Raw genomic sequence first — 27,281 nt, forward strand, 5'->3', positions numbered from 1 at the left:
TGTTGTATTGAACAAAATATAATTTATTGATAATGATACAAAGATACATTATTAGCTACATAAATAATATACAGGTATTGCGAACTCCCGACCAGTCTGCACAAAAGGATGCACTTTGACTGAGACAATGAGCACGGTGGTCTCTAAATATTGCGATATAAATAATAAGTTACACATAAATTATAATAATAAAATAACTACATAACATAAACGTGTTGATTGAGAAAAAAAACACAAATTAAATAATGATTTAAATAACAAAAAAATCTTAATTCTTTCATCGGTCACAAGGCACACGCAAAAGGGGAAACAATGTGAGAAAAGCAGTAATAAAAATAATAAATAATTCGCGGAATGTATTACGAAAATCTAAGACCGATGATTTGAAAACTAACCTAAGTTGCACATTCACATATATTAACATTCGTATAAAACACACCATTTTATAAATTTATTAATATTTAAAAAAAATCACACAATATCAAAATCACTCCGTCTTGACGACGAGATAATTATTTGTAACATAAATAAGACAATGCATTAAATAAAGTCTGAGTTGGAGCCTTTATCGAAACTTGGACGTTATGTTTACAATCAATTTTACATATTCTTTTAAATTTCCATAAATCTTCAATTTTTCAAAGACACAAAACATGTAGAATCAAATAATTCATTCAAATTTGCGGAGCTCCACATATTATAAAAAAATTATTACTTTGAACTTAAAAACTATAAAAATAAATACTTAAATTATTATAGAGTGCATATTTTTGTTTATTCTGTTTTAAACCGCAAAAAATGAAATATTTCAATCAATATAATAAGAACAATTTTATTTTAATTTCAGATAATTTATTTATTTTTATATTATAATGGAAACAATGTATGAAAATTGTAGCCTTGCACTATTGCAACCACCAATAGGTGACATAGTCAAAAAATTTAAACAAAAACGTCATTTAGACTAAATTTAACATCAAATTCTAATATGCTAAATTTTTTAACATTGTTTAAAAATTTTTGTCTGCCCTTACATTACATTGTATAACTGCCCATTTTTTAAATAATAAATCAACTGTTAGAAGAACTGAACGTCCATGTTCCGAATTTTATCCATCGTAAAGAAAATATAAAAATAGCACTACAACATTAAATCGCTCAAAGCAAGGATCTGCGTAGTATCTATAAATCTGTTGAAAACTGGCAACCTCTGATCTTCGACACCAGGGGAATGCAGTTCGGGATCACTGCTGAAAAACGATCCCATGGATGAGGTAGGACTTTGACTCAAACTACAAGGCGGACTGGGACTATCCAATGATAGCGAGGGACTGAGTGCAGCTGGTCGCGCGGCACGTGGTGTAACAGAAGCTGATCTGCTGCTCAATATTTGAGGTTTTGTGACTTCATCTTGGTTATGTACAAAATGGCAACGTGGTCCGTAAGGACAAAAACCTACTGTGTGATAGGTGCGACATAATTCTGTTTTGTATTTGGGGTGCCTGGCGAGGCTGCGTAACTCACTAATGCCATGTGCGAACTGACATTTATCGCCGTATTTACAGACCCCAAACTCTTCAAATGGACGACATAATTCGGTTTTATAACGGGAGGTGTTGACTGTTGTGGCGGTAACCGTCGCCGCAGGCGCAGATACTGGGGGAGCGGGAGCAGATTGAGTTCGCTCCAATCGCCGATGTTGGGTTAGATTATCTAGGAGCATGGCCGCTAATTGATTGGAACTTGCTTGACCTATGGGAGTAGAGGCCATTCTGGATAATGTCAGACGCATCTGGGAGGTTGCGATCGGTAGATGAGTGCCATTGTTTGATTCTGGCGTTATGCCGTTCTAAAAAAAATATTCATTAATTAAATATCAATATAATAGATTAAATTATATAAAAAGTAATATATATATTTTTAATAGTTTTACTAGCAGCACAACTATATATTTTTTTCAACTTGCAAACAAATTATAGTCCATTCGTTTAATCTAAAAAACAAGTTTTATTTGGACTAATACTATTTTTATATTCTCATCTGTTGAAGATATTTTCTACTTATTTGTTGTTTATTATTATTTCACAATGTAGAATAAAGAAAATAATATGGGTATTTAAAGTTCTAACGAAATGACTGATGAAAAAATTTCCCAATAACTAGCAGTTATTACAAAAAATCACTATCTACAAAGGTCAAAAGATTCTCCTTCAGTTAACTTTACATCAATTCTTTAATTGACCAAGTCGTTTGTTACCGTGTTTGAGCGTTAAAATGATCAATTTCCTGTTTTTATACCGAGTGTAATTTAAAATTCTGTTTTGAACTTTGTCATTGAAGAAATCATACTCACAACAATGGAGTTTAGGTTATTACTATAACAGATAATAAAATTCTCCATATTTACGTTAATAAATGGTACCGTTGTTGAGTATATGTTAAAATTTTAATGTTTATTGTTGTACCGTTGTTGAGTATTTGCTAAAATTTGATTGTTACTTATGGCTTATTGAAGTATTTAATTATTATGTTTGGTATTATCTGTTTGAGTTTAGTTATAAAAGATACTCAGTACGTTTCCAAAGTATATATATGAGTCATGATTAGTTTTACTCTGCTTTTAAAATCCACAATTCTACACTACGTCTGAAGGATATAATATTGTTATTATTTATTGTTTATTCAGAAACAATTACACGGGGCAACAGACATGTTAACTCTCGCAGTTTTCAACTACTCCTGGTTTATTTTTGGTTGCAGAATTCAAAATAGCCCTCAATATTTATCTACCATATCTATTTTTTGAGATATGCTACAAATGGTATTCTTTATTTTCTAATTGTGTTAATTTCACCTTATTAATGTTCCTGAAAGTTCAAACGTGGTTAGTCATGTAGATATTTCACCGTTCTTGCGTTTTAATATTCCGAAGGGATCTTTCCCTCTGTTCTTCACCATAATCATCTAAGTTTTCTGGAAAAGTGGTCTAGAACCAATCGTATCAATTACTAGGATATTTTTCTGCAAAAAAGGTAGCGAAATCTATTTGACGCCAATTTTTTCATTTAAACAATGCGGATTTTTGTATATTTTCCTGATGAACTTTATCAGTTAATGTTTCTGTATCTAAATCAATTCCTAAGCTGCCCACTGATGCAAATATGAAATACATGTTTCATATACAAAACTAGGGAATATAAGCTCTTTCCACAAAATCACAGTTACGTCTGATTGAGGGTGCCCAACGAAAATTTCGGCTACTATATACGGATTATCGATCTTATTCCAAGAATGAAAGGAAATAAATGACGACACCTCAAAAGGGCACAGATTAAAATTGATGGTTCGTATAAAAAGGGTATGTAAGACTATCTACAAGGACAATAGAAAGTGGAACTAAAGGAAGAGGAAAGAAGTAGACCAACATTTAGATGGATAGACGAGGTGATGAAGGATCAAGGCCAAATATATGAACAAATAGGGAAAGAAAATGTATCTCACTTTCTGAATATCTTGACGTTCTCATCATCTTTCCATATCGCCCCTCACAATATCAACCAACGTTTTGTTAGAAGTACGTAGGAGCACCTCATCTATACCACCAATGCCTCATTAAGTAATTTCATTTATTTGTTTTTAGCTGTAGACATTAGCTGAAGCTTTCCTATAATCCATACCTCAAATCTATGACGATTTTTATAGATAAAGATGTTGCGCGACGTTTTGACGATGTGTAAGTTCCACGTCAATCAGAGGAGAGACACAGGTCTTCAAAGAGAAGGTTTGTGACGTTTGTGCATTTATGCGCTAGTGACCCGCACATACAGTTGCAAATAATGGAATAAAATAATTAAAAGTATTATAAATCACATTAAATGTTAACGTGTAGCCTGTAATGTCTATATTTATGAAATATGCTAGTATTTCAACAGTGACGTAATTAAACATACAAAATATATTTTAAGCTCAACTTATCAAGGTATCGCTATTAAATAACGAGACTGGTGCTAAAAAGTGCTGCTACAAAGTAATTTTCTGCTACGAATACAGTACCTCCAGATAATGTAAATAAATAACTTTAGTCCTAACATTAGTTGTTTTTATGTTTAGCGGCAAAAATGTTGATATTTAATATTTAGTTTCGAGTTTTGAATTTTTTGCAATAATCATTTCGACATATTCTGATCCATGAGTTTAAAACCTGAAGCAACCTTGTGCATAATACACTCGATCTTGAATATTACATTGTTCAATTACAACCCGCATACCAAACTTTACCAAATCATCATTATTTTTGTATCATGCGCCCCTACTACTGAAGTTGTCTGATGTCGGCATATCTATTCTTATTTACTGCTTCCAGCGCGATATGTTTGCATTATCAAATTGACGTAAGCAAACAGACAGTGAGCAAACTACACATGACAATGTTGCAAAGCAGGCCGATAAAGTGATATTATTTTTTAACTAACTTCAACATTTAGCGTACTACTGCTATCCGAAATTCTTTCTTAAAAAACAACATAAGTCGAGTGATATTGTTTTTTCATTTGTTGTATTGTACATATTCTAGTGGAAGAAAAAACTTTTTTAAATAAATTCCTCAGTGACAATTATGGATAACAATGTTAACAAATTCTTTTTGATTCGTAGTTTCAAGCAAATATATTGCATTAGTTTGTTTTTAAGAGATTCCAAAATATTTATTAGGCATAGTTAAAAAATCAAAGAGCTGAACAACATTAAACCAAGAATACAGAGCTCATAAGTACGATTTTGCGTATTCTGAAATTTATAGCACCCACGCTGGCCAATAGAGAGGGGAGCATGGCAGTATTAATGTAATTTTATCCGCGATTGTTAACAAAGTATGTTAGTAACTTAAACACCGACATCGTACTGCCACATATCTTTGGATATATCTCCTTTTTTGATTATGTTCTATATGTTCTACTCTGTTGGCATTTCTCTTTCCAAACATATTTTTCTATCTATAATTCCTTCCTCCTATGTTATATAACTTAGTAGTTATTATGTTGTTGCTTTTTTATTTTTAGGTTGTGAAAAAAATTGTAATACGATGGTTGTCTGAAGATCTTACAAAGAAATGTATTGGTGGATCCAGGTTTCATCTACAGTTACCGTCGCAAAAATTCAACTCATTTTGTTTAAACCGCGTCAATAAGGTCTAGAAATGTTCATGCGAATTTGCTTTTGGTCTAAAGTGAGCAAACGTGGCAGCCAACATTCATACAAACCTCGTATAGAACTACTTAAGAATACATTTATTTATGAAATCAATCTTTAATTCTCTTATACTAGAAAGTACACCTTTATTTAAATATTTTTGAATTTTCCTTAAATTTTACTGTTCCATGTCATTATATTCACAGAACATAATTTACCTGATTACCATGCAGTAGCCTATTACCACAATAATGAATATTATTTACTGCTCCGATTGCAAACTTAGGTTGCAAACAATTTCAGAGTATGTAATTATTTTTTCACGATTCAACTTTCTGTCCGTATGAAAATACGATGAAATCGAAGATACATTCTGTATCAATTTAGTTGCAAATTTAATTATCAGTTATTTTCACTTGGTCATAAATAATTTTCTCTAGATAGGTAATCTCGCTTGCACAATTATACTCATCTTGAAATAAGTATACAATAATTATTATCACTGCCGAGTAAAACTGCCTGATCAAAAGTTATCTCTATAAAGAGAGTTTATCTCGAGATAAAAAAATATAGACATTTAGTGACGTTAACTGGTACAACAATTTTTAGTATTAATCTGTATTATCATAATATTTATAGCTGGTTTTAAATATTTATTATTATTCTTATTAAAATCATTTTAACACTGGCAACATGGTCGTGACATTATATTATTACATAAGATGAAATCAGTCAATGGGAACTTCGTCATACTTTCTCTATTGTGAATTATAAAAGAAACGTGAAAGAACCGAAAGAATTGAATTTATTGTAAACTTTTAGAAATTGAAAGTAGACGATGATAACAATGTTTAGTAGTCTAGTAAAATTGAAAAAAGTAATTGAGTTCGGTAGGGAATAAGATTCAAATAATTTCTTACTGTAATTACCCAATAAAATGTTTCGCTGAATTTCCAACGATATTAAAATAAATGATTTAAAATAAACATAATATATCGTTAGAAAAATTGTTTTATTCATCTTTCGAGAGTCCTACGCTATCCCAACATTTTTATAAAAAGAGTTTTCAATATCAAAATAGGTTTCTAATTTCAGCGATGACTTCCTCATTTATTTAGATTTTTTCCCATTGGAACATTTTTTTTAAACTACAAACATTTCTATATGATATCTTCATAAAGTCATACCATTTGAAATCAATACATGGTACCTATAATTTTTTTCAATAAAAATAGATTATAAACATTCTGAAAATACTATAAATATTTGCTATTTCTTTTGATAAACTACACAATATATTTTAATATGAACAGTATGTTACAAAGATCAAATTCAAAACTAAGATATTATCAAAAAGTTTTTATCTCTTCTAAGTTATTTTTAAGTGGGAGTCTCGCTAATGAGTTCGCAGTTAAATAATAGTGTAGAATGTCAGTACATAATGTCGTTTTTACAAATGAAGAATCTTTTACAATACCTTCAATTGAATAAAATACAATAAGCAAGGCCTATACGATGCTCTTTTGCATGTCAGCTTAATCTGGAGTTTAAAAATAGTTTAGAGGAGATAAAGTAATGATAAGTTGATCCCTCCTCACCTACAGAAAGAATCAAATTCTGAAAGATAACTAACACTTCCAGAAATCAAGACAAAGCCAAGCATTTTTTGAAGGTTTCCAGAAACTTTATGAACATTGTCAAAAGATTGTTGTGGGTAATGCCGATTACTTTAAAGGCCCTTAAAAGTAATTAGTTTGTATCTTCTGTTTGGTTTCTCTTCTCACCATTCATCAAACCATTTAATTACACCTCGTAATCACACTAGTCAATGATTGTTCAAGTCATACCTTTGCCAAAAAGGTATTTTTCCGTTTTGAAAATATTTTTTTTCATTTGTTTACAAAAATTCATTTTGAAAAATTCCAAGTAACAAATTATTTGCGGGAATGAGTTTAAAATTTGGAAGCTGTCATTTTAAAGATACTTCAAGGGAAATATATAAAAATGAAATTTGTTGTAATCTCTATCTGCTAGACCAGAGGCTTACTGCATGATGAATTAAAATAGTGAAAATCTTGCTGTTATCAATCACTTATCTGTGCGTTTAATATTATGTTACATCTCTAACAGACCAGTTTGATCTTGTTCAATCGCAAATCATGTGAAAATAAAAATTTCACTTTAAGTATATGTACACTATAAAAAAATTATATGTGGTACTAGTAAATTTCTCTGTATTTATTCATCTATTTCATTCACATTACTCTCACCACAAAATTTACAAACTAGATGAATAACGCCATTAGGGGGGCGGAAGTCGACAATTTTGGTTACATACATCATGTGTGGTTAGAGTTCTATTTCATCTGTCAACTATCTGTGCGCAGATTTCACATACGTAATCAAGAAGGTCCCTATAGTATGTTGTACAGTGTAAGGATTTTTGTGAATACTGTAACAAAAAAAAATAAAATCCAATGCTGTTATTTGCAATTTTGGAAACATGAGTAGAACAGAAAATGGAATTCTATGAGCTATTTTTCTGCATTAAATTTTCGAAAATGAAACACAATCAACCATTCTTCACGAAAAAAAATCTGTTGGTGAACATCTCTTGTAATCTTGAAATATGATAATAATATTTTTAAATTATTAGAATATTTATTAGTTGTTTACATGTTTTTATTATATTAATATCATACCATGATGTTTTAATAAAAAGTCGTATTACCAATGTCAACATTTTTCAGGTCAAAAAAATTAATATTGGTTTGAAAAAATTAATATTGGTTTGTTATATGAATATGACTTCATAGCCAAATACATACATATTAGTGGGTAATATAAAAGTCAGAAATTTAAACTTTATAAGTCTATGTGAGATCCATTCTCGTTAAGAAAATATCTTGGCGGTTTGTTTGACTGACATGAACAAAAATTTATGTTTATACGAGTATGTTTCAACACGGATGTCTAACTTATTACTATTATAGTTTTTCCAATATTAATTGCAATATTTCATAAATACGCACGGCACTCATACCAAATTAAGAAATGAAAAATGTTTATTCCCCGTATCAAATTCGGTAAATATGTAAAAGACCGTCAGTCCACATGGACTCATCATCTTCACTGTTTACCGATGAAAATATCGAATCACATTATGTACACAATTTCTTTGAAATATTCCTGCCAGAGACAGTGGCTTCGTTGGTGAGATTTTTTTAATTCATAAAGTTCTTTAAATAAATAGAAAGAGGACATTCTTTAGACCATGGACGAATGAAGACAATGAAATTGCACCGTGTAGTGAGAATAAAGACAGATATTTAAAATATATTCGAATGTTTTAAAAAAGGAAAATATTCAGCAATCCGATAGTGCAGTCGTAATAAGAATTGCTGAATTTACTAGAGTAAATAAATTTTCCGTTCATTGAGTAGTCACGAAAGGGATTTGCTGTGGATCATTCACAGAACCGAAAAACATGTAAAGAAAAACTGAAATCAGTTGAAAAAATTACTCAAGATTTTATACGTAGGACAATTTATAATTGATATAAGGAGAACAGGTTTGCGACATTAGAAGTAATACAGATAGAAAAAGGTAGCAGATTATCCAGGATACAATTATAACAGTTAAGAAACAGTACGTCAAGTTTTGTTAGCATGTGGTTTTAAACTGAATAAACGGATGGCAATAACCGAATCGCCAAGGATAGTTCGATGGCAACAAGATTATTTGCGTCAGATAAAAGACTACCGAAGTTCTAATAGACACATAATTTATCTAGATGAAACATAATTTGACAGTCACGATGTAGTAAATCTACACCTATGGTAGTTCAAACAAAATTGCCTGCAAGGGTTTTTATGTAAGTTTTTATAATCTGCAATTGATATTGAAACAACTATACAGCATCTCGCCTCGGCAACGCAAAGGTTCTAAATCTAATAGCGGCCATACACGTAGTCGCCTCGAACACAAATTATAAATTGCCTCTCGATTAACTGCAGTTCCACTTAAGAAATGCTAAGCTTATTTTATATCAGATTTTATGGTGGAACCTCTGTATTCTTCTATTATTTGATATATTGTTACATTTTGTTAATTGGACAAATTTGACTTATCTATGACAATTTAAGAAAACATTATTTGTTTTCTGATTTCGTGGCAACTACAACAGATATGAAATCCAAATCCAAGTTTTCCTCATAACTTATTTGATCCACAAATTTTGCGGCACACACCAAATATAATAAATCTTAATACATGGCACTCATCCTAAACCAAGAACAGACATTTAGGGGTCCCGTCGACTACCTTGTGGGCAATACAATAAAAGCAGGAGGACGACTTGAAGGACTTATCTGTAGACGATCCAAGCTATAACTTACCAGGGCCATCCTTAATGCAAACTACAGGGGAGAGCCATCGCGAGAAGCTCCAAGCGTAAGCTTACATTCCGTTGGTCTATCAACACCCAGCAGATCTATCGAGAGGTGGACTAGAATAAGTTACAAGATGATATTGTTAGGAGAATATACGAAGAGCCTAGGAGCCACCGCAATATCTAAATGACGGACAACTTCGAGAAAGACTACGCCAGGAAACAAGATCGAAAAAACAGTTGAATCACAACTTACAGTGTCGACAAAAAGAACAAAAAAAAACAGTAGATGACATGACCACGAAGGGGACACTTTAGCAAATAGTGCAAGTAATTGTTGGTATAATGATTTTGAAAAGACGTCTTATTTCCCCTAACTTAAGTAAAGTTTCATTTGTCCACCCTTTATAATAATTAATAAATGTTATTATGAAGCAGATTTATATCTACCCAATCGCAGTAAAAGTATCTACTTTCTACATTATAGTATCTACGCTTGGTAGTGACAAACAGCGTAATTCATTTACTGTGAAAGCTGCTTCTATGCAGTGGGAGTTCTTTTCTCTTTCTCTTTTCCATAATCATTGATCGTACAATCAAAACAACATTCGTTTTCAATTTTTAAATTTCTTTCCGCAATGTAACTGCAACGGTTGCGATGCAATGTTGAATACTTTCTCTAGACTAGTGGCGCTTACGTTTCAATATCTCAATACGATAAATGACTGTACATCGTTTAAATTGTTATAAATAATGTTGATCATGTCGCATTAATAAAAAAAATATTTAGAGTCAACTATGATAACATTTTGACCATGTTAACAAAATCAAATGTTTTCTTTTAATAATTTGCTAATGAAGCCAAATAGTAAAGGTACTTTTATATTATTGCAATTGCAACAAAATTTCTCGAGTTCGAAGACGTCAAAATTATCGTAATCTTATCGATTAACATGAAATTGTTGTGTAACGAGTTGTTATGTTGGTTTTTCCTATTACAATATTGTCCACCTGCATTGCAAGGATGGTTAGGTATATGTCGTATGGAATTAGAAGTAGGTAGAAGACGACCGACGCGTAGCTACACCGGTAACCATATTTAAATACAATATAAAAAGTATGGGATATTATAGAAAGGGTTCAATTTGTATCAAATTCCACAGATTCCGGTGCAATCAATCCATGCAGTTCAAGAGCTTGAAAACGAGTGCAAGTGGCTATTGATAATATCCTTTTGTGGATGCCTCGACGTCTATGGGAGTTTCTTCATCTGCGGGTCACCGAACGTATCAAATTTTTCGAATTATCACATATTAAAACGATTTCTTGTAAGTATTATCATCACATTCAGAAATAATTATTAAGAGAGTGGCGTGGAATAAAAGGGAAAGAAAGTATGTGTTTCTACAAGCACGCGTTTGATAAATGAAAACTATCTTTCAATACGTTTTGTGTATTCTACCAAGTGTCAACTATTAGATATTATATATGTGAAGGTGTTGAAACAATGGGTTAATATCCTTTTAGAATATTTGTGATACAACACACTGTCTCTCGGAGGAGGAATATTTTAGGTTAAAGCTTCGTATCATGTGCTCAAGTTTCTCTAGTTACTATATGGACATTTTTTTATGAAAGTGCTACGATGTACTGAGTGGAAAACAGAATATGATAACCAAAAAGAATACTGGTCAACTATTTCTCTCCATAATTTAGTTTCTCGACTACATTTAAATTAATTTATTATTTTTAAATTAGTACACATTAGTACAGTTTGTAAAAGACGCGATAGGGAAGTTACTAAATAATTTTAATTTTTCTTACTCTTTGGTTTTTATTTTCGAATTATATTTCTTTATGTAGTATTTTATCTTCGCGAGTGTAATTGGCACTCAAATTTCGTGTTTATATAGACTGTCAGACCAACTTAATTCATGCTTCCTCAACCTATAACATCTATCATTGTTCGACAATTTCCTAGAACATCTACTTATATATGGACATTTTATTAATGATTTAGCTAGTTTCTGTTAGGTTGTTTGCAAATGACAATACATTCCTCAGAAAGCAACTGTTCTCTCTAATAATTGTTTCTTTCAATTTACGTTTAAACTTCCTTTATAATTTTGATGTCCATATAAAAATTATGAAAAATAGTGAAATTTTATTAATAAGATGTCTAAGATTCATTATTTCAATATCCAACTATGAAGCTGGTTACACATCGGGAATATGAGTGCAAATTCCTTAATAGTACGAGAGTTGTATGAAAACTTTCAGGTCTCAACCTGAATCTTTCAGCAGCGAATATATTCAAAGAGGTAAAATACTAAGAAGAGAGTATTACGCATAATTGCTTGATAAAGTAAAGTGATAATTTGTAAAAAGCGATGACCTTTGAACCAAAATAAAGTGGTATTAGTTGTCAATCCACCGTATTTATCTTGCTCGAAGCGATTTTTTCCTGTTTGTTAAATTTAGAGATTACATTATACGTAAACGCCTAAATTGAAATTATTATGGAAAAAAGTCTTGTTTCTTTTTAGATTGAAAACAACTCTCGTTGAAGAAAATAAAAGCAGTCAACGTCAAAAATAATCAAATACAAACAGTAGTAGAAGAAATAGCAAATCCGATCAAATAGTGCTATAAGTCAAAAAAAGGGAACTATCGAGTAATAAGAGTTTGAAATTAACTCCAAATGATAAAATTTTTTAATTTTTTGAGCGTAGGTGCGAAATATGAGACAACAAGATAGAAAGTCTATACGAAGAATAATGAAAGAAATACTGTGAGAGCTAATTGGTGTGGCCTTATCTGATTAACACGAAAGTAAAGGCCACAAATACGTACAATATCAAATTTGATATTTTCGTATTTATTCATTCCTATCGTTCACGTAGAACAACTAATTAGTGAACAAGGATTTCGAAATATCTGATACTTCCTTTAGTGTATGGTAAGTCTGTACGTAATACATTAACAAAGATTTGAACGTCATAAAAACGTTAATGTGACCATTTGAGACGAATAACATATAAAACTTGATTTATAGAATGGTACACATGGCAGAGTTGTTTCGAACATTTTGATGGTATGCTAATATTAGATCTAATAACATAAGATTAAAAGGTACAGTTAGGTAGTTAATTTGGATCGTCACTAACTGTGCATATGTGTCAACTCCACATTTCATTATTATTTCGATTTAGTCCAATAATTTAAAAGTTAAATGAAATAAGAGACTTTGGTCAAATAATGCCTGTATAATTTCAAGATAATATTGACGTTCAAATATATATTTCTACAATGACCTCATATTCTAGGTAGTAAATAAATGAATCAGTGACCTATGATCCCATTCAAATCAACTATTCGGTTGGTATATCATTAACAAAGCGAATTATATTATTTTTTAATTATACAGTGTGTCGAATTAGGAGACCACCATATTTTCTTTATATTAACGAATGGAGATTTAAATTTTTATAGTCACAACCCTCGTTTCTGAATATCATCATTTTTTTATGTATAAATTACAATTTAATAGTGTGATCTTGAGAAATTTCCTAAAACTTGGAATAATTATTTTATCATATCGAGACGATAAAATACAGGAAAAAATGTACAAAGAAATAAATGGGATGAATGCGATTAATCTTATCTATTTTTTGTCTATATGAATGCATATTTCAATTGTTTCCCCATTCAATTTAGTAACTTGTTCAAGTTAAGGGATAATTATTTCTTTACATTTGTGAAAATTTCTTACCAAGAAACGGGTGTATTCAATGGAACTAGTCATTTTAAATGATTTTAATAATATTACCAATTCACCAAATAATCGCATTATTTCCAATTTTTTCTCCCGGATATTTTAATTCTAAGTCACCTAGTTCACTAACTAGAATGCTACGTACAGTAAAGCGGGTATAGGACTACGTAGAGTAAAGCGGGTATAGGATCTCAATTATTTGTAATGGCGTGGTTTGATGAGGGTAAGATTCTCGTTCCTTAAAGTTTCTTGTTCAAAGTATTAGGAATTTATTCCCCCTCCCACCGAATATGAATCCGCAGATTTTGCAAAATCTATTCTCATGAATTACTCTTTTAAGGTGGTAGCGGCCGGTAAGCTGAGCAATGAGGAGGATGTATCTTATGTGTTTACACCTTAGTAAACTATTTCCTATAGGAGCATGTTCCTACAGTTCTGGATCAATAAAAGGTATTTATACTTTTTTTCTGGTAAGTGTTGGGCTTTTCATTTCCTTTGATACACGAGTGACCAGGAACCAAGACTAGAGACACTGTTGTTTTTCATTAATTCACGATATTTTCAATATTAATGTCCCGAGTGCATGTCAAATTGTCGATAATTTAATTTTCTCGAGTGCGCGAATGCGCACGAGAGGAAATTATGAGACAATTTGACATGCACGAGAGGGCATTTTGGCAGACTATTTCCTGAGAAAAATTTAATTTAAAATAAACAATAATTGTTCCTTTTCTTAAAATATAAAATTAAAACCAAATGATGTTTATTAATCCTAGACGAAAATTTGACACTAGTGCAAATTATCGATAATTTGGTTTGGTTGGCTTAAATTTTTCGAAGGAAATAGTCTTCAGTACTGCTATATCAACTATGGATGTCATAGAAACAGATAGGATATGTCACATTTTCGAAAAGGTTCCTAAAAATTATAAGTATTTGCTGACAAGCGCAAACATTGAAGCGATATTAATAATAAAAATAATTATCCACTTATGTGAAATGTAAATTCAAATTATTTATGACAAATTTTCAATTTTATATATTTACATATACATTTAGAAACATTATTTTTGAAAAAACAAATTTTGAAACAGAAGAGACCTAAAATCAAGAAGATTTAGGAACATAAACATATCACAAGGTCTAAGAAATAAAAAATTAAAGAAATATATATATATATATATATATATATATATATATATATATATATATAAATGGCGATATGAATATAAACTAAATAAACATTCTCTTGCTTCCGGAACTAAATATCTAATTACGTAATACTACTTTTACTTTTTAAAAGATTAATGCGAGCCTGGTACCGTATTTTTGTTTCATCAATTTTTCACATTCACTTTTATTTAAGAGGCGCAGTTCTCTTATTCCGATATTTTTTATTAACCATGTTGCCTTCTGATGTCCATCGATTATGTCAATGAACTCTACATCGTGATGCATAAAAGTAAATTTTATCGTTTAACTTGACTTTCAGTGAAGCTGGACACCAAAACCGTTATAATCTTTTGGTTCGAATTTTTAATTAGGAGTATTTCGAAATATAATACTTGATATATTCAATTTTCGAAGATTGTATGTTTTTATGAAACTATCTTTACAAGGTCTTTCAGAAAGAAACGCTTCAGAATTAGCAAAAAAGATGACATTTAATTCACATCTGAATTAGTGACTACACTTCTCTATAAATTGAAACACTTCTAACAGAGATGTAAGTTTACTTCGTTATAGAATACTGTCGCGTGCGATTTTGGCTAGAAAGTGAGGCATACCTTTAGCTTCTCATCCTCTATAGGTTTTTTGGAAACAAATTATAATTACTAGATGCAAGGAACAATATGGCTAATGAGAGGCAAGAATCTTCCACTTGAATGTAATAAGAAGTTATTAGATGCAGTTTTCAATGGGGAAATAAAATAATTCCTTTGTGATGAATGAAATCTGATTTATTACGTGTAAACATGGCCAAACACTGCTCTGAATCATCAACACGTTTTTGTTTTTTATCAACTGTGAGTAAACGCGGCACGGCACCCACTTTGAAAAAAGGTTTCTCATGGTCAAATGTTCATGCATAATTATACACACACACTGCCTCCTGATATCTTTACAGCCTCAACATTTCACGCAATTTCAATTTACGATTAGATATAACCAATTTGTGGACTTTTCTGATGTTTTCTGGAATAACCACCTCAATTCGTCGACCAGACCATCATCGGTGTCTGTACGACCACTTTTAAATTCAGCAAACCAATAACAAATGGTTCTTTTCCGGCAGAGTCTGGATAACACTTTTTAAGCCATTGCTGAACTTGTATAGTATTTTTTTCATCAAGAAGCAATGGTAAATTAACACACGAAATTGTTTTAATAATAAAAAAGTAGCTTCACGCCGTCGAAATATCATGAAATTTTACACATACTCTTTAGAAAGTTGGTACTTCATAAATGTCCTATGGCTTTGACTATATCAGCGTCAGTCACAAGACTTATTGAATGATGTAATATACATACAGTCGTTAAAATTTATATTTATCTTGACGCAACTAACAGTAATCATATGTAAATACAAACTTATACATTCTGTCTTTTTATGAAAAAAAAAAAAGATCGTCGATTTGCAATAATTAATAGGAATAGTCCTTTAAATGTAATGTTTGAAGTACACCGAAATTCTATAGTTAAAATATAGTTACTGAACGTTTCAATAATATTTCCTCAAAAGGAAATGAATTTGAATGAGGTGGTATTTGTTTGGAAATCAAGGAAACAAATTGCTTTAGCTAGAATTACGAACGGGTGAAGAAACATTAAAAGACCAGATAATTATGTATCCGGTAGCCGTAAAAAACGATAAATGTGAAGAAATGGTGATAGATCTTAGACCCGAGTTGAAAGGTGCTCTGGGTACAGAAGAATTTAGAATCAAAACGTAGAAAATAGTTCACAAAACAAGAATGATACAGTGCTTCAAGGAAGCAAAACTGTGGGTTATGATGATATGAGGATATGATGATCAAACAATAAAGTATATAAGCTGTATAGAAATATAAAAAAACAAAGGTACCTAATCCAATCAAACCACTATAAATAACTTGGACATTTGGAAAGCATTGACCAGAGATCAAAAAATAGTGTGAAGTTAACTAAAAAAGAAAAAAAAAGGAGAACGTCCTACAAAAAAAAATTGAAAAATATATGAAGAACTAGAAAATACAGAGATGAGTTCTGTATACGTAAATGTTTAACAATTTTGTATTATTTCAAGAGAATATGACTTTGATTTTTGTTTTATACGAATTTTTTATTGTAGATTGCTTAAATCGTTACAAATATAAGAGATAAATTCTATAACTTGATGACCTTCAACAAACAGAACAATACATAATATCAAATCATATATTTCATTTTGTTTTCATCAGTTGCTGCGTATTTTCCTAGAAACTTCAATGATTTCTTTTTAGTTTCTCATATACTCAGTTTATAACTATACCACATATATAATCAACAAAACCGATGAAAAAAATTTATATATATTTAATATATAACCCTATCATTGCATTTGGAGTCCATTATATATTCTAAATTAAGAGAAAAACTAGTAAAAATACAGATATTAAAATCAATGCATTTAATGTTTTTGAAAAATCGATCTAAGTACTATATTTATAATAATTTTAACAATCCACACGATCAAACTTATTTATTAAATTATATTTATTAAATATGTGAATATACCCTCTGGTACCGAAATATTTTACGCTACGTTAGTTTTTAATTTAAGAAAGCTTCTTCAATCCCTTTCAATTATTTCTGCCTGCACGGTCATGAATATTGCGCCTACTCACACACACACACACACAAACACCACACAACTGACTGTTACAAGGTTATTCCAACAAGTTGCTGTTAGTCGATGTTGCCAGGTTAAAAAATTTTTTCACCTAAGCATACTGTGGATGGAATCTTTTACGAACGTGTTTATAATATTATTCTGTGGTTTTTCAACGTTTTTATTTTTCCTCGACACTTATTGTCGATGTTAAATACGTATAAGTTTATTTGGTAATTAGTTATCACTTTTATTAAGTCCGTGTAGTTATTGCACAGTCATGGAATTTTACTGTTTTGTTTGTCTTTAACTTCCGGTAAAACAAATTGATTTATACTAGTTAGCATTAATTGTAATCGATACATTAATGTAACAGTTGCAAAATTCTTCCAAACATTGATAGTTGAATCAGTGAAAAAATGAATACAGTTTCTAAGGAACACAGAAGTTATAGGAGTGTTTGATGTTTGTACAGAAATATTAAGAGTCAGATAACGAACTAAAATTCTATCCTTTTAGGATAAAAATAAGTATTGAATTTTTCATAAGTTTCTAATAATACAATTTTGGTATTTATCCATTCCATGTCTTTAAATGTTTTATTAACTATTTTTAGAAAAATTTGCACATTATTTTAATAAAAATTGAAAGTGAATTGGAATACATTGGAAAAATGAAATAATTGTAGAACAGAATAGTTTATGAAATATTGGCCTTACAGGTCACTAATTAGTTGATATTTTGAAATAAATGAGATGATTGCTCCCTACACTGTTCTTCGAACTTTCTCCAACTATGTTTCCCTTGGCCTTCAACTTCTTTTTTTCCTACTTCTGTACCTTTTAGTCCTCTTTTTAACTACTTTATTTACCGTCACTATACATTCTACAATTTGAGCTCAATACTTTTAAAAAAAATTTCGTATATTCTGAAGCTTCAGAATATTAGATTTAATTAAAAAAAATAATACTGGTATTAACTATTTCGATAATGATTAAACGGAAATTAGATACAGTGCTTCAGGGTCAATATTAAGATATAGTTGTAAAATCAAAATACAGATTATGTCGAAAATATATTCTTTGCGATCGAAGTAAACCTAATGATTATTTCATTTGTATTCTATTACAATAACAAGTGTAAAACGATTCTTCATAACAATAATTTTGAAAACACGAGCGTATTTAAACCTAGATCTGACTGCATTAACTGTTTACACGTGTGCGTTATAATATTAATCTTCGATTGTGCAGCAATTTCAGATATTTTTAATGAGTAACATGTCACAAATGTTATTTCAATAGCTAAGAATTAAGCAATCAGTAACCAAATGAAAAGTCAATCAAATCTCAAACATGAGTATTATTTATGGAAGAAAGTTAGCTGTGACGATTTTGTTATAAATTGCAAAAAAATATATAGAAGATTCAACAATTTCCAACTGAAATTAGTGCAAAACTTAACAAGTGATTTGTGAAAAGTATCCTAGCATTGATTTTATTGTTATCTAATTTTTTTTTGTATTAATAAATAGTTTATTATTATATTGATACTATATTATTACATCCTAATAAGACTCTGACCAGATTTTTCAGAAGTTTCCCATATTTTCTTCAGATACAACTAGTGGCTTATCTATTAAGAAGTAGTAATTCCATGTTACTTGAAAGAACTTAATTAATTTAAAATGAGTTGATTTAAAAATTTGCTGAAATTGTTTATTTTATCATTCAAATTTCTAATTTTGTGTTACAGGCTAATTCGTACACTCGTATGGTTTTATATTTTATAATCTATTAAATCAAAATTTGTAAAGATATAAAATATACAATGCTAACAATTCACAACTATGTATTTTAGATATACTTTCAAAAAATGATGTTAGTGTCTATGTTTATGTTCACTTTCCACAAGATGTTATTACAAAAAAAGTAATTTTGATTTTTGCTGTTAGATATATAATTTAAAAAGTCGTACCTAAATTATTTATATCTTCCAAGGTCAAATAAAAGATGGATATTTTAAGCTTTTAAGCACTAAAACTTAGATATTATCTAAGCAGGTAACCTACCTCCCTTTATAATTTCATTTGTCCAGATAAAACTGGTTTATGGTTGAGTCTAATTGTTAAAAAAATTCGTTTCTTCATTATTACGTGCAGTCATAGTAGCTATAGTACCTGCTATATTTTCAATTTTTTCACTCCAATTTCCAGTTGTAGAAAAAAATAATATGAAACAAGTTGCACCTTTAAGGGATAGGTGGTAAGAATGATAAGATCCTTCCTATCCAATTTTTGTAATAGTATTCTTTTAGAAAATAAAATGGAAATAAACAATAAATAAAATTCATCAACAATATTTTGAACATACAGAAACCTACGGTAACACGTAATAAGAACTACGATATAGACTTTATACCCAAGACAAAACCAATAATCACAGAACCAAATAAATAACAAATGAAAATGGCACAGAACAAGTGAGAAAAATTTAAATACATTGAAAACTGAATATCAAGCAGAATTAACATGAGAACAGAAAAAATAGAGAAAATATCAACATCAATCTTTGCAAAAAGAAATATGAAAAGAGTATGGAAAAATAAGTGGTCAGAAAAGCAGTAATGCCAAATATGATATAAACAACTAATGAATAGATCTCCAGTTATTACTAACCATATTTTTTGTTGGAGTATCATCTATCAAAGAAAAATGAACCATTATCGACTGGTATTCTTTCAATGTTTGAGGTTTTCTCTCTCAGTATTGTGTTAAAACTAAATTCACAGAATATTAAAGAAAAATGATTTGCAGTCTTTATTTTGCAGGACCTACAAAATATTTTTTCACATTTCACATAAACTATTTGGAAGGGATGAAAAATAATTCCTTCAAAATTTGTAGTTTTAAGTATATAAATAGACAACAAGGGTTTTTGAATAGAAAAACTGGATCGATATGTAAAGTTATCAGCTTCAGAATATATTTTTCGGTAATAGTACCTATATAAACACAAAAATTGCTTCTCAATTTATAGATCTATTTGTATAAATTTTCCCTACTAAATTACTATGATTTCTTGTCTAGTTTAATATAGAAATATCATCGTAATAGAATCAAGTAAATAATCGAAAATATAGAAAATTGGGTATCTAGTCATATACTTTTCCAGACCACAAGCAGGTTATTAGCTGGGGCCATACACTAAAAGATAAAATGATGAAGTTGTTATCCAAAATTTATAAAAAAACATAATGACAATAATAATGTACTGCAATGATAGTTGCCACATAAAATCCCAAATGCGACAGTTTGTAACACACGACAGAACCATCGAAAGTGGGTAATGTAATGACAAGGGTGGAGAGATGAAAACAATAAGAACTGAATGTAAATGTTAGTAGATGAACCAGACAACTTTTTGAAGAGAACATAGATTTTTCTGTGTGCGACTGTATTGTTTTCTGTGCCGGTTTCTCGTGCTCCATTTATACTTATTGATACTTTCAATATCAAATATGTTCAATTTCCGCATTTTGTGGAAACTTGTATATAAGTAAAATTCGTATAATACCAAAGTAATAGAGAATACAATATCCAAAATCAATAAATCTTTGAATCTGTTAGTAACACAATAATAATTCAAGATGGCAATAGTTTTAGATACTATATTATCAAAAATTTCAATCAAACATTTCGATATTTTATGATATTTTATTTGATTTTTATCAAGGCTCAAAATATATGTTACATAACTCAAACGTTGATGAAGATAAACAAGTAAACAAAAAACGTACAATACTATTTTAAGGATGTAATTTTTCGGTTTGAATTAAATAAGTACATTATGAAATATCTGTTGGAATCTGTATGAAACAATAAGATATGAAAGTCGAAATAATGTCTTTTGAAGTGAATTTATATAAATTTTAATAACTAATCAGCATGTGCCATTTCGATCGATGCCCTGCCCCTTTTCTTGTATATTGCCTCACACGTAGATATCTATCTAAACTTGGTTGTTAATTTTGATATGTAGAAATGAGGTTAACAACATTTTCCCCCATATGTGTTGCAAAGTTTTTTATAAATCGGAGAAAAAGTAGTTTCAATTCATTTTGTGCAAAATTGAAGACTAATAAGCACAAAATAAGAGCATCTTTGTGAGTAGGAAAAATAGCGTACACAATTTAACAGAAAGTAAGTTTCTCACGTGTCAAATTTATCATTTTCTTCTCTCTACAAGAATGATACATTCTAAATTCACAACATTTTAACAGTCAGATACCAGATTACATTGAAAAATAACATATTTTATGATTCGTTTAATCCCTTTATTAATTTTTGGAGACGGAACTGTTTCGCGGTTTCCAATAAAAAAATAATTTTATGCAAGTGCCTTTACCGATTATTCCTTGGTTTATTCAGTCATGAAATGACTGTGAAATATGGAAAAGATAGGATGTTGCAACAGTGTAAACAATTCTTTAATAGTTATAAATCCAGCTTGTGGTTCATCTACTAGGTAGACATGCAATGAAATCGTTTGAAATTATAACCTTGAAATGGATATTATTCATCATGATAGTAGGTACATTAATTTTCATTCAAATAATACTGTTTTCTCGATCAACGAGATTCTAACCCTCAGAAATAAACTAATCTTATCACAACCTACATTTATTGGCAATACATCAAAAGTGGATGGTAACAAGTTTGGATTCAGTATATTAACAAAAATGGTTTATTTTGTAGCATGAATTATCTATTATGCGTTCTGGGTTGAAGGATTCAAGAAAAAACGAGGTCTAAAAAGCTTTGCAGCGAGGTCAGAAAAATCGATCAATTTATTCTAGACAATTTATTGCCAAAAAATAATTTTTCGCTCCTACCAATTCCTCACATTATTGTATCATAGTACATTAATAATTTTTTTAATAATCTTAAATGTATTTGAAATTAACTGTGATGCTATTCGAGATATAATTTCTGGAGAAACTAGTGCAATTTCTAGTTTATTGTTAGATTAGGTGGATACCAAACTTCCATTCCAACGTATTGTGATTTCTCTTTTTAATTCATTTAATAAATAAATGTACCACTAACAAATTTAGACGTATTTAAAATTACTTGGCTATTAGTTTTGATATACTTTTTTACAGAAACATGACAATTTGTTTCTATTTTATTGCTGGCTATGTAGACAAATATTATAATTAAATGCATAGGCAAAATTCAAAATTTCCAAATGAATTTTAAAACCTTAAAACAAATAAACTTAAATTCACAGATCTCGCCCAAAGCAAATTTTTTTTGGCAACAGCAAATTTTTCCATTCGCAAGATTCAATTTTCTCGACCTCTGAGTGCCAACGATTGAGATCTCCGTCTACTTTCAGAGAAAAACCTTGTATACAGACATACTGTGTAAAAAGCAAAGTCTTATGGTAGGGATAAAGATGATTGAAAGTTACCTGATGTATTTGAACAAATAAACTGGTAACCCAGCAGGTTTTATGTGTACTTTGTATTCAAGGACTGATGTAGCCAGCAAAACCGGCTTTATCTTTGGTTGGGTATTACACCCTACCCAAAAATGCATATTAATGTTGGTCCGAGAAATAAAATACCCACCCGAGAATAGTAGGAATGAATTTGTTATTCATAAGAAATGAATTTTTACTGAGGCATACATTTTCGATGTTATTTATTGTTATAATCAAATTCTGGTTTAATGAGAAGTTTACAGAATTTATAATATAATGACTATATAATAAAAATCCGCATTTTTGGAATTAAACATCGTGGGTCGCGAAGCAGGAAGTTTAAATGGAATAGAAATAAATATTACTACAAATTTACTTGTCCTATGGAGAAGTAAGTACCTACATATTTTCAAGATACGATAAATGATGCCTTATTATTCATAAAATTTAATTTTATTATATCTCATATGATTATTTTAATCTCCTTTTATTATGTAGTTAAGCACATACTTTTTGAACAATACAAATACCTGATAGAATTTGACATTCTTGTTCATCCAAGATAGACAAAGACTCTTTTTAATATATTTTCTAAGCTTTTGAATAACTGTTCATTCATGAGCTTGAATAGAAACTATTATCGGAATATATAAAAATATAAATATATCCTAAATATGAAGATATTGAAAAAAATTAAGCTGGAATTGCTACAAAATATGTTTTCAGTGAAATTTTAAATTCAATAAACAACCTTCAAAATAATATAAGACATAAAAATGAAGTTTATTGATATTTTTTTTTAACAAAAACCGTTCAAAAGTTATGTTAGCTTAGGTCGTTGCAAATTATTTTTAATACATCAGTGAGTTTAAGAGTAAAGCTTCGATGAACAGGATGTAAATACCGAAAAGTTTCCCTAACCAAAGTAAAATATTTTTTTATTTAGAAGTATGTTTCATTAAACTACAATTTCTTTTTATTCAACAATGAAATATAGCCACAAAGTACATCTGCGTAAACAATAAAATTGTTCATCAAACAGAAGTAAATTAATATTTACAATGATAATTTTATTAATTGAATATCTAAAGTTTATTGTACTTTTAAACAAAAATTTATTGTTCTCAAGGGTTATTGTACTTTATACTCAATACATATATTTAAATTTCATATAAACTAATAAGTTGGGTTTTTCCATTCTAAGGACTATTTTTGAAAATTATCGGAACCAAAAAATATAGTCTATTGGGGATATAATAAAAATACTTGCGTAAAAATGACAAGATATTAGTAAAATGATCAAATAGAAATTTTTCTGTAGCACAAGTCAACAGTGATTTCAGAGAAATACCAGATAATATTTTGTTGTGTAACATAGTAAATATAAGAATGTATCGAAATAAATTTGAAGTGATTCGCAATCACTTTCCCTCTCAGCGCTACTACTTGTTTTTCTGTGTGCTAGATTTTGTTGACATCTGTTGTTCTCGCTGATATTTTTTGAAGAAGGCTATCCATAGTTGAAGTCCAAAAAAGTTATGGTGTGTTCAGTGAGCATCAAAAACGGTTTCAGAAATTTCAATTTAAAATCAGTTTGTTTGAAATGTGTCTTTTTACTCAAATACCCTTGAATTTCTTTTTCTTTCTATATTTTCCTCGAAATAATATTTTTATACCAGTTATTTTTCTATCCAACAGAGTTAATATTTGACTTAAACATAATAGACATAAAATAAGTGTAGTGTACTCTTGTTAATATATATTCTGGGTTTTATTACCGAATTGACGAATATTTCCTGTAAAGTAAGCAAACTACAGATAAACGAACAAACAGATCAATAATGTTAAGGAACAAAAAAATAAGAGCGTTTTGTGAATATAAAAGAGAATTTTGTTTCTAAATGATAGAATTATTTTTAACTGTATACAAATATATGAAAATCATTAATGCCTTGAAAGAGATTTTCGTCTTACACAGTTTATATTAGGTAAGTGAAATATGTTTAATTAATTTCAAATCAATTAATGTAATGTTCAAATTTATCATCATCTTTCAACCTCATCTTTTAATTTTCTTTTATAACCTTGTACTTCTCAAATCATGTAATTTAAGAATAAATAGTCAATTCTATTGTTTTCGTCACTTTGTCCTTTCCATTCACCTTTTTTTATGTGAATTGAGGAAAAAAACAGAATTTAATATATTTTTAATGATTCAATTATTAAAAAAGAAAGTTGTTTTCCATATGGGTTATTTACCTAAAATATCAGAACTATTTAATACATCATCAAAATACGTTTTTTTTATTTCTAAGTGCAAAACAACTTTTTGTACATATTTTTAAACATCGTGCACAATATTATGAGTTTTTTGTCGAATGTTGAAATTTAATTTTTTGTCCATACCTACTTGGTATCTTTAAGTTTTAAAATGTTTATAAAATTATACACGAATTAAATTTCGCAATGCACTAAAATACAAAACATTACTACGTTCAATTATTTAATTTGTTTTGAAAAACTTCCACGACCCAAACTTGTTTTCATAACATGGAAGCGGAAGCAACAGGTACATAGTTAATGCTGGTCAGGAAATTCAATTTAATGGTTATAAATAGTAATAATATTATTAAGTTTAAGAAGTGTTCCTGCTTATTTTTAATAAATACTAAGCTATTTTTGAAAAAAAAAAACGTATTACATTTATTATTCATGTCACAATTTATACCTTCATAGACTAAAACGAGGCAACATGTTTGAAAAAGTATATTGTTTTATAATCGTTTCATCTTAATAAGAAGTTTAGAAAAAACGTACTCATCTCATAAACAAAACTCAAACAACAATCTAATTCATTTAATAACTTTGATATTCGATAAAAACGACTACTCCCATATAATTTTTTAATTACAAAAAATATTAAACGTATTGGTAGAAATATCTTAGATTATATTATTTAGAATAAATTAATTACACCAAATAATTACTTTTTTTTATTAAATAAAAGAACACTAATTTACCTTTATAAGACTTTCCCCGAATTCGTACATGGCGTTCTGTGACATTATAGCTGTAGACATTATTATCCTGTATTTAGCACCCACAATTTATAAAAATACAAAATACTTATTACACACAACACACCGATTCTGCAATTGGGAAGACTCGCTTTTTCAGTAAATGTATTTTTTTTTCTATTTGATTACGAAAAAGTGCGCTATTCCACGAACGCAGTAATCCCCTGCTACTACTTTCACGCAATATCTCTTACTGAGGTTCGAATACGTACGGAGCTTATTCGTGCTAAGTGGTTAGCTCCCACTTTTTCAGCCGAAGGGACATTGGGGGGAGGGGGGCAGAAATGATAAACTACGGATATTTCGTGTTGCCAGATTGTCACTTTTATTCATGAACATGCGAAAGAATTATAGAAGTGGATAGTCGTGAAGGATTGATGGATTATTCCACGAAAATATAAAACGTTCCATTTGAAAGAAGAATACGAAATTCTATTTTTTATTTTTGATATGAAGAACAACATAAACGATATCTTTCTGTAATTACCAATGTTTTATAATAAACTCTAGAATGATTAAATAGGTTACGTGATTGTAAAACTGGTTTTTCACGGTCTTCCTTATGTATTAGCATTTCTCTGTAAGCTCGTATAGGTCCCATACAAATATTACCTTGGCAATTATTATTTTTAACATTTGCCATATATACATATTTTATCAAGAATATAGATTCAATTCAAATATACAAAAATAATTTATCACCATGATAATATTTATACAAAAAGGTCTTATAATACTAAGTAATTATAAATGCAGGAAATATAAATTCTGATTTCTCGAAGTAGCTTTTTCGAAACTTATTAATATTAAGAAGTAAATTTCCGAGTTAAAAAGATGGTCAATTTTCAGGGGGTGAGAGAATATTTTTAATGAAGATTGGTTATCTTTCGATCACTTAGTTGAGAGAGAAGGCGATAATGTCTACGGCGAGGAAGAAGATTGACTGATTCGGAGTTGAGTATTGTTCACGGTGGTGAATTACATAGGGATATCGGTAAGGAAATGCGCCGATCAATTTTTTTTTCTAGTTTTATGATTATTTCGGAAGGAAATGATTGGTTGGATGGACTCTGACGGTATGTAGGTTTTTTATGTCGAACATTAGCCAACTTCGTCTTGTCAAATATTTTTTTGGAATAATTCTCATGATATTGTATAGTATGTAGTCGATTTTAATGAGTTTTTTAGAAGATTCTGCATCACTAAGATTTCCCGGCGAATAAGAATTTTTGCGAATAATTTTGATTGTTTTATTTCTTTAGTGCTATGGATAGTTAATTTTCCGGAATGATCTACGGGTGATTAATTTATGATTTACAAAAATAATGAAATTTCTAATGTCAATAATAGAGTGGGATTATAAATACATGTTTATTATTTAATTAAGAACATCATTTATTAACATTTAATTTCAATATATGTCTGGTTTTCAATTATAAAACTAATATGGTTTAAATTTGAAATGATTATAACTAATTATGATCAACTTTTTGAAGTATTTTTTATTGAATTTATC

At 29.5% G+C, this 27,281-nt stretch overlaps 1 protein-coding gene across 2 annotated transcripts; it reads right to left on the reverse strand.

The window, feature by feature from the left end:
• On the reverse strand, nucleotides 1–26,007 carry LOC130450488 (protein TIS11). Of its 2 annotated transcripts, none has more exons than XM_056788889.1 (2): nucleotides 25,709–26,007; nucleotides 1–1,849 (listed from the first exon to the last, which is right to left on the reverse strand). In XM_056788889.1, exons 1-2 carry the CDS (start codon nucleotides 25,766–25,768, stop codon nucleotides 1,142–1,144), a joined length of 768 nt encoding a protein of 255 aa, XP_056644867.1. In that variant the 5' UTR covers nucleotides 25,769–26,007; the 3' UTR covers nucleotides 1–1,141. The 2 variants fall into 2 exon arrangements, with proteins under 2 accessions (XP_056644867.1, XP_056644868.1); XM_056788890.1 differs by lacking the exon at nucleotides 25,709–26,007 and adding an exon at nucleotides 17,109–17,247 and having other exon boundaries at nucleotides 9–1,849.
• Between the last annotated feature and the right edge of the window lie 1,274 nt (nucleotides 26,008–27,281).

The sequence above is a fragment of the Diorhabda sublineata genome, chromosome 11 (genome assembly GCF_026230105.1).
Source record: "Diorhabda sublineata isolate icDioSubl1.1 chromosome 11, icDioSubl1.1, whole genome shotgun sequence".
Lineage (NCBI taxonomy): Eukaryota > Metazoa > Arthropoda > Insecta > Coleoptera > Chrysomelidae > Diorhabda > Diorhabda sublineata.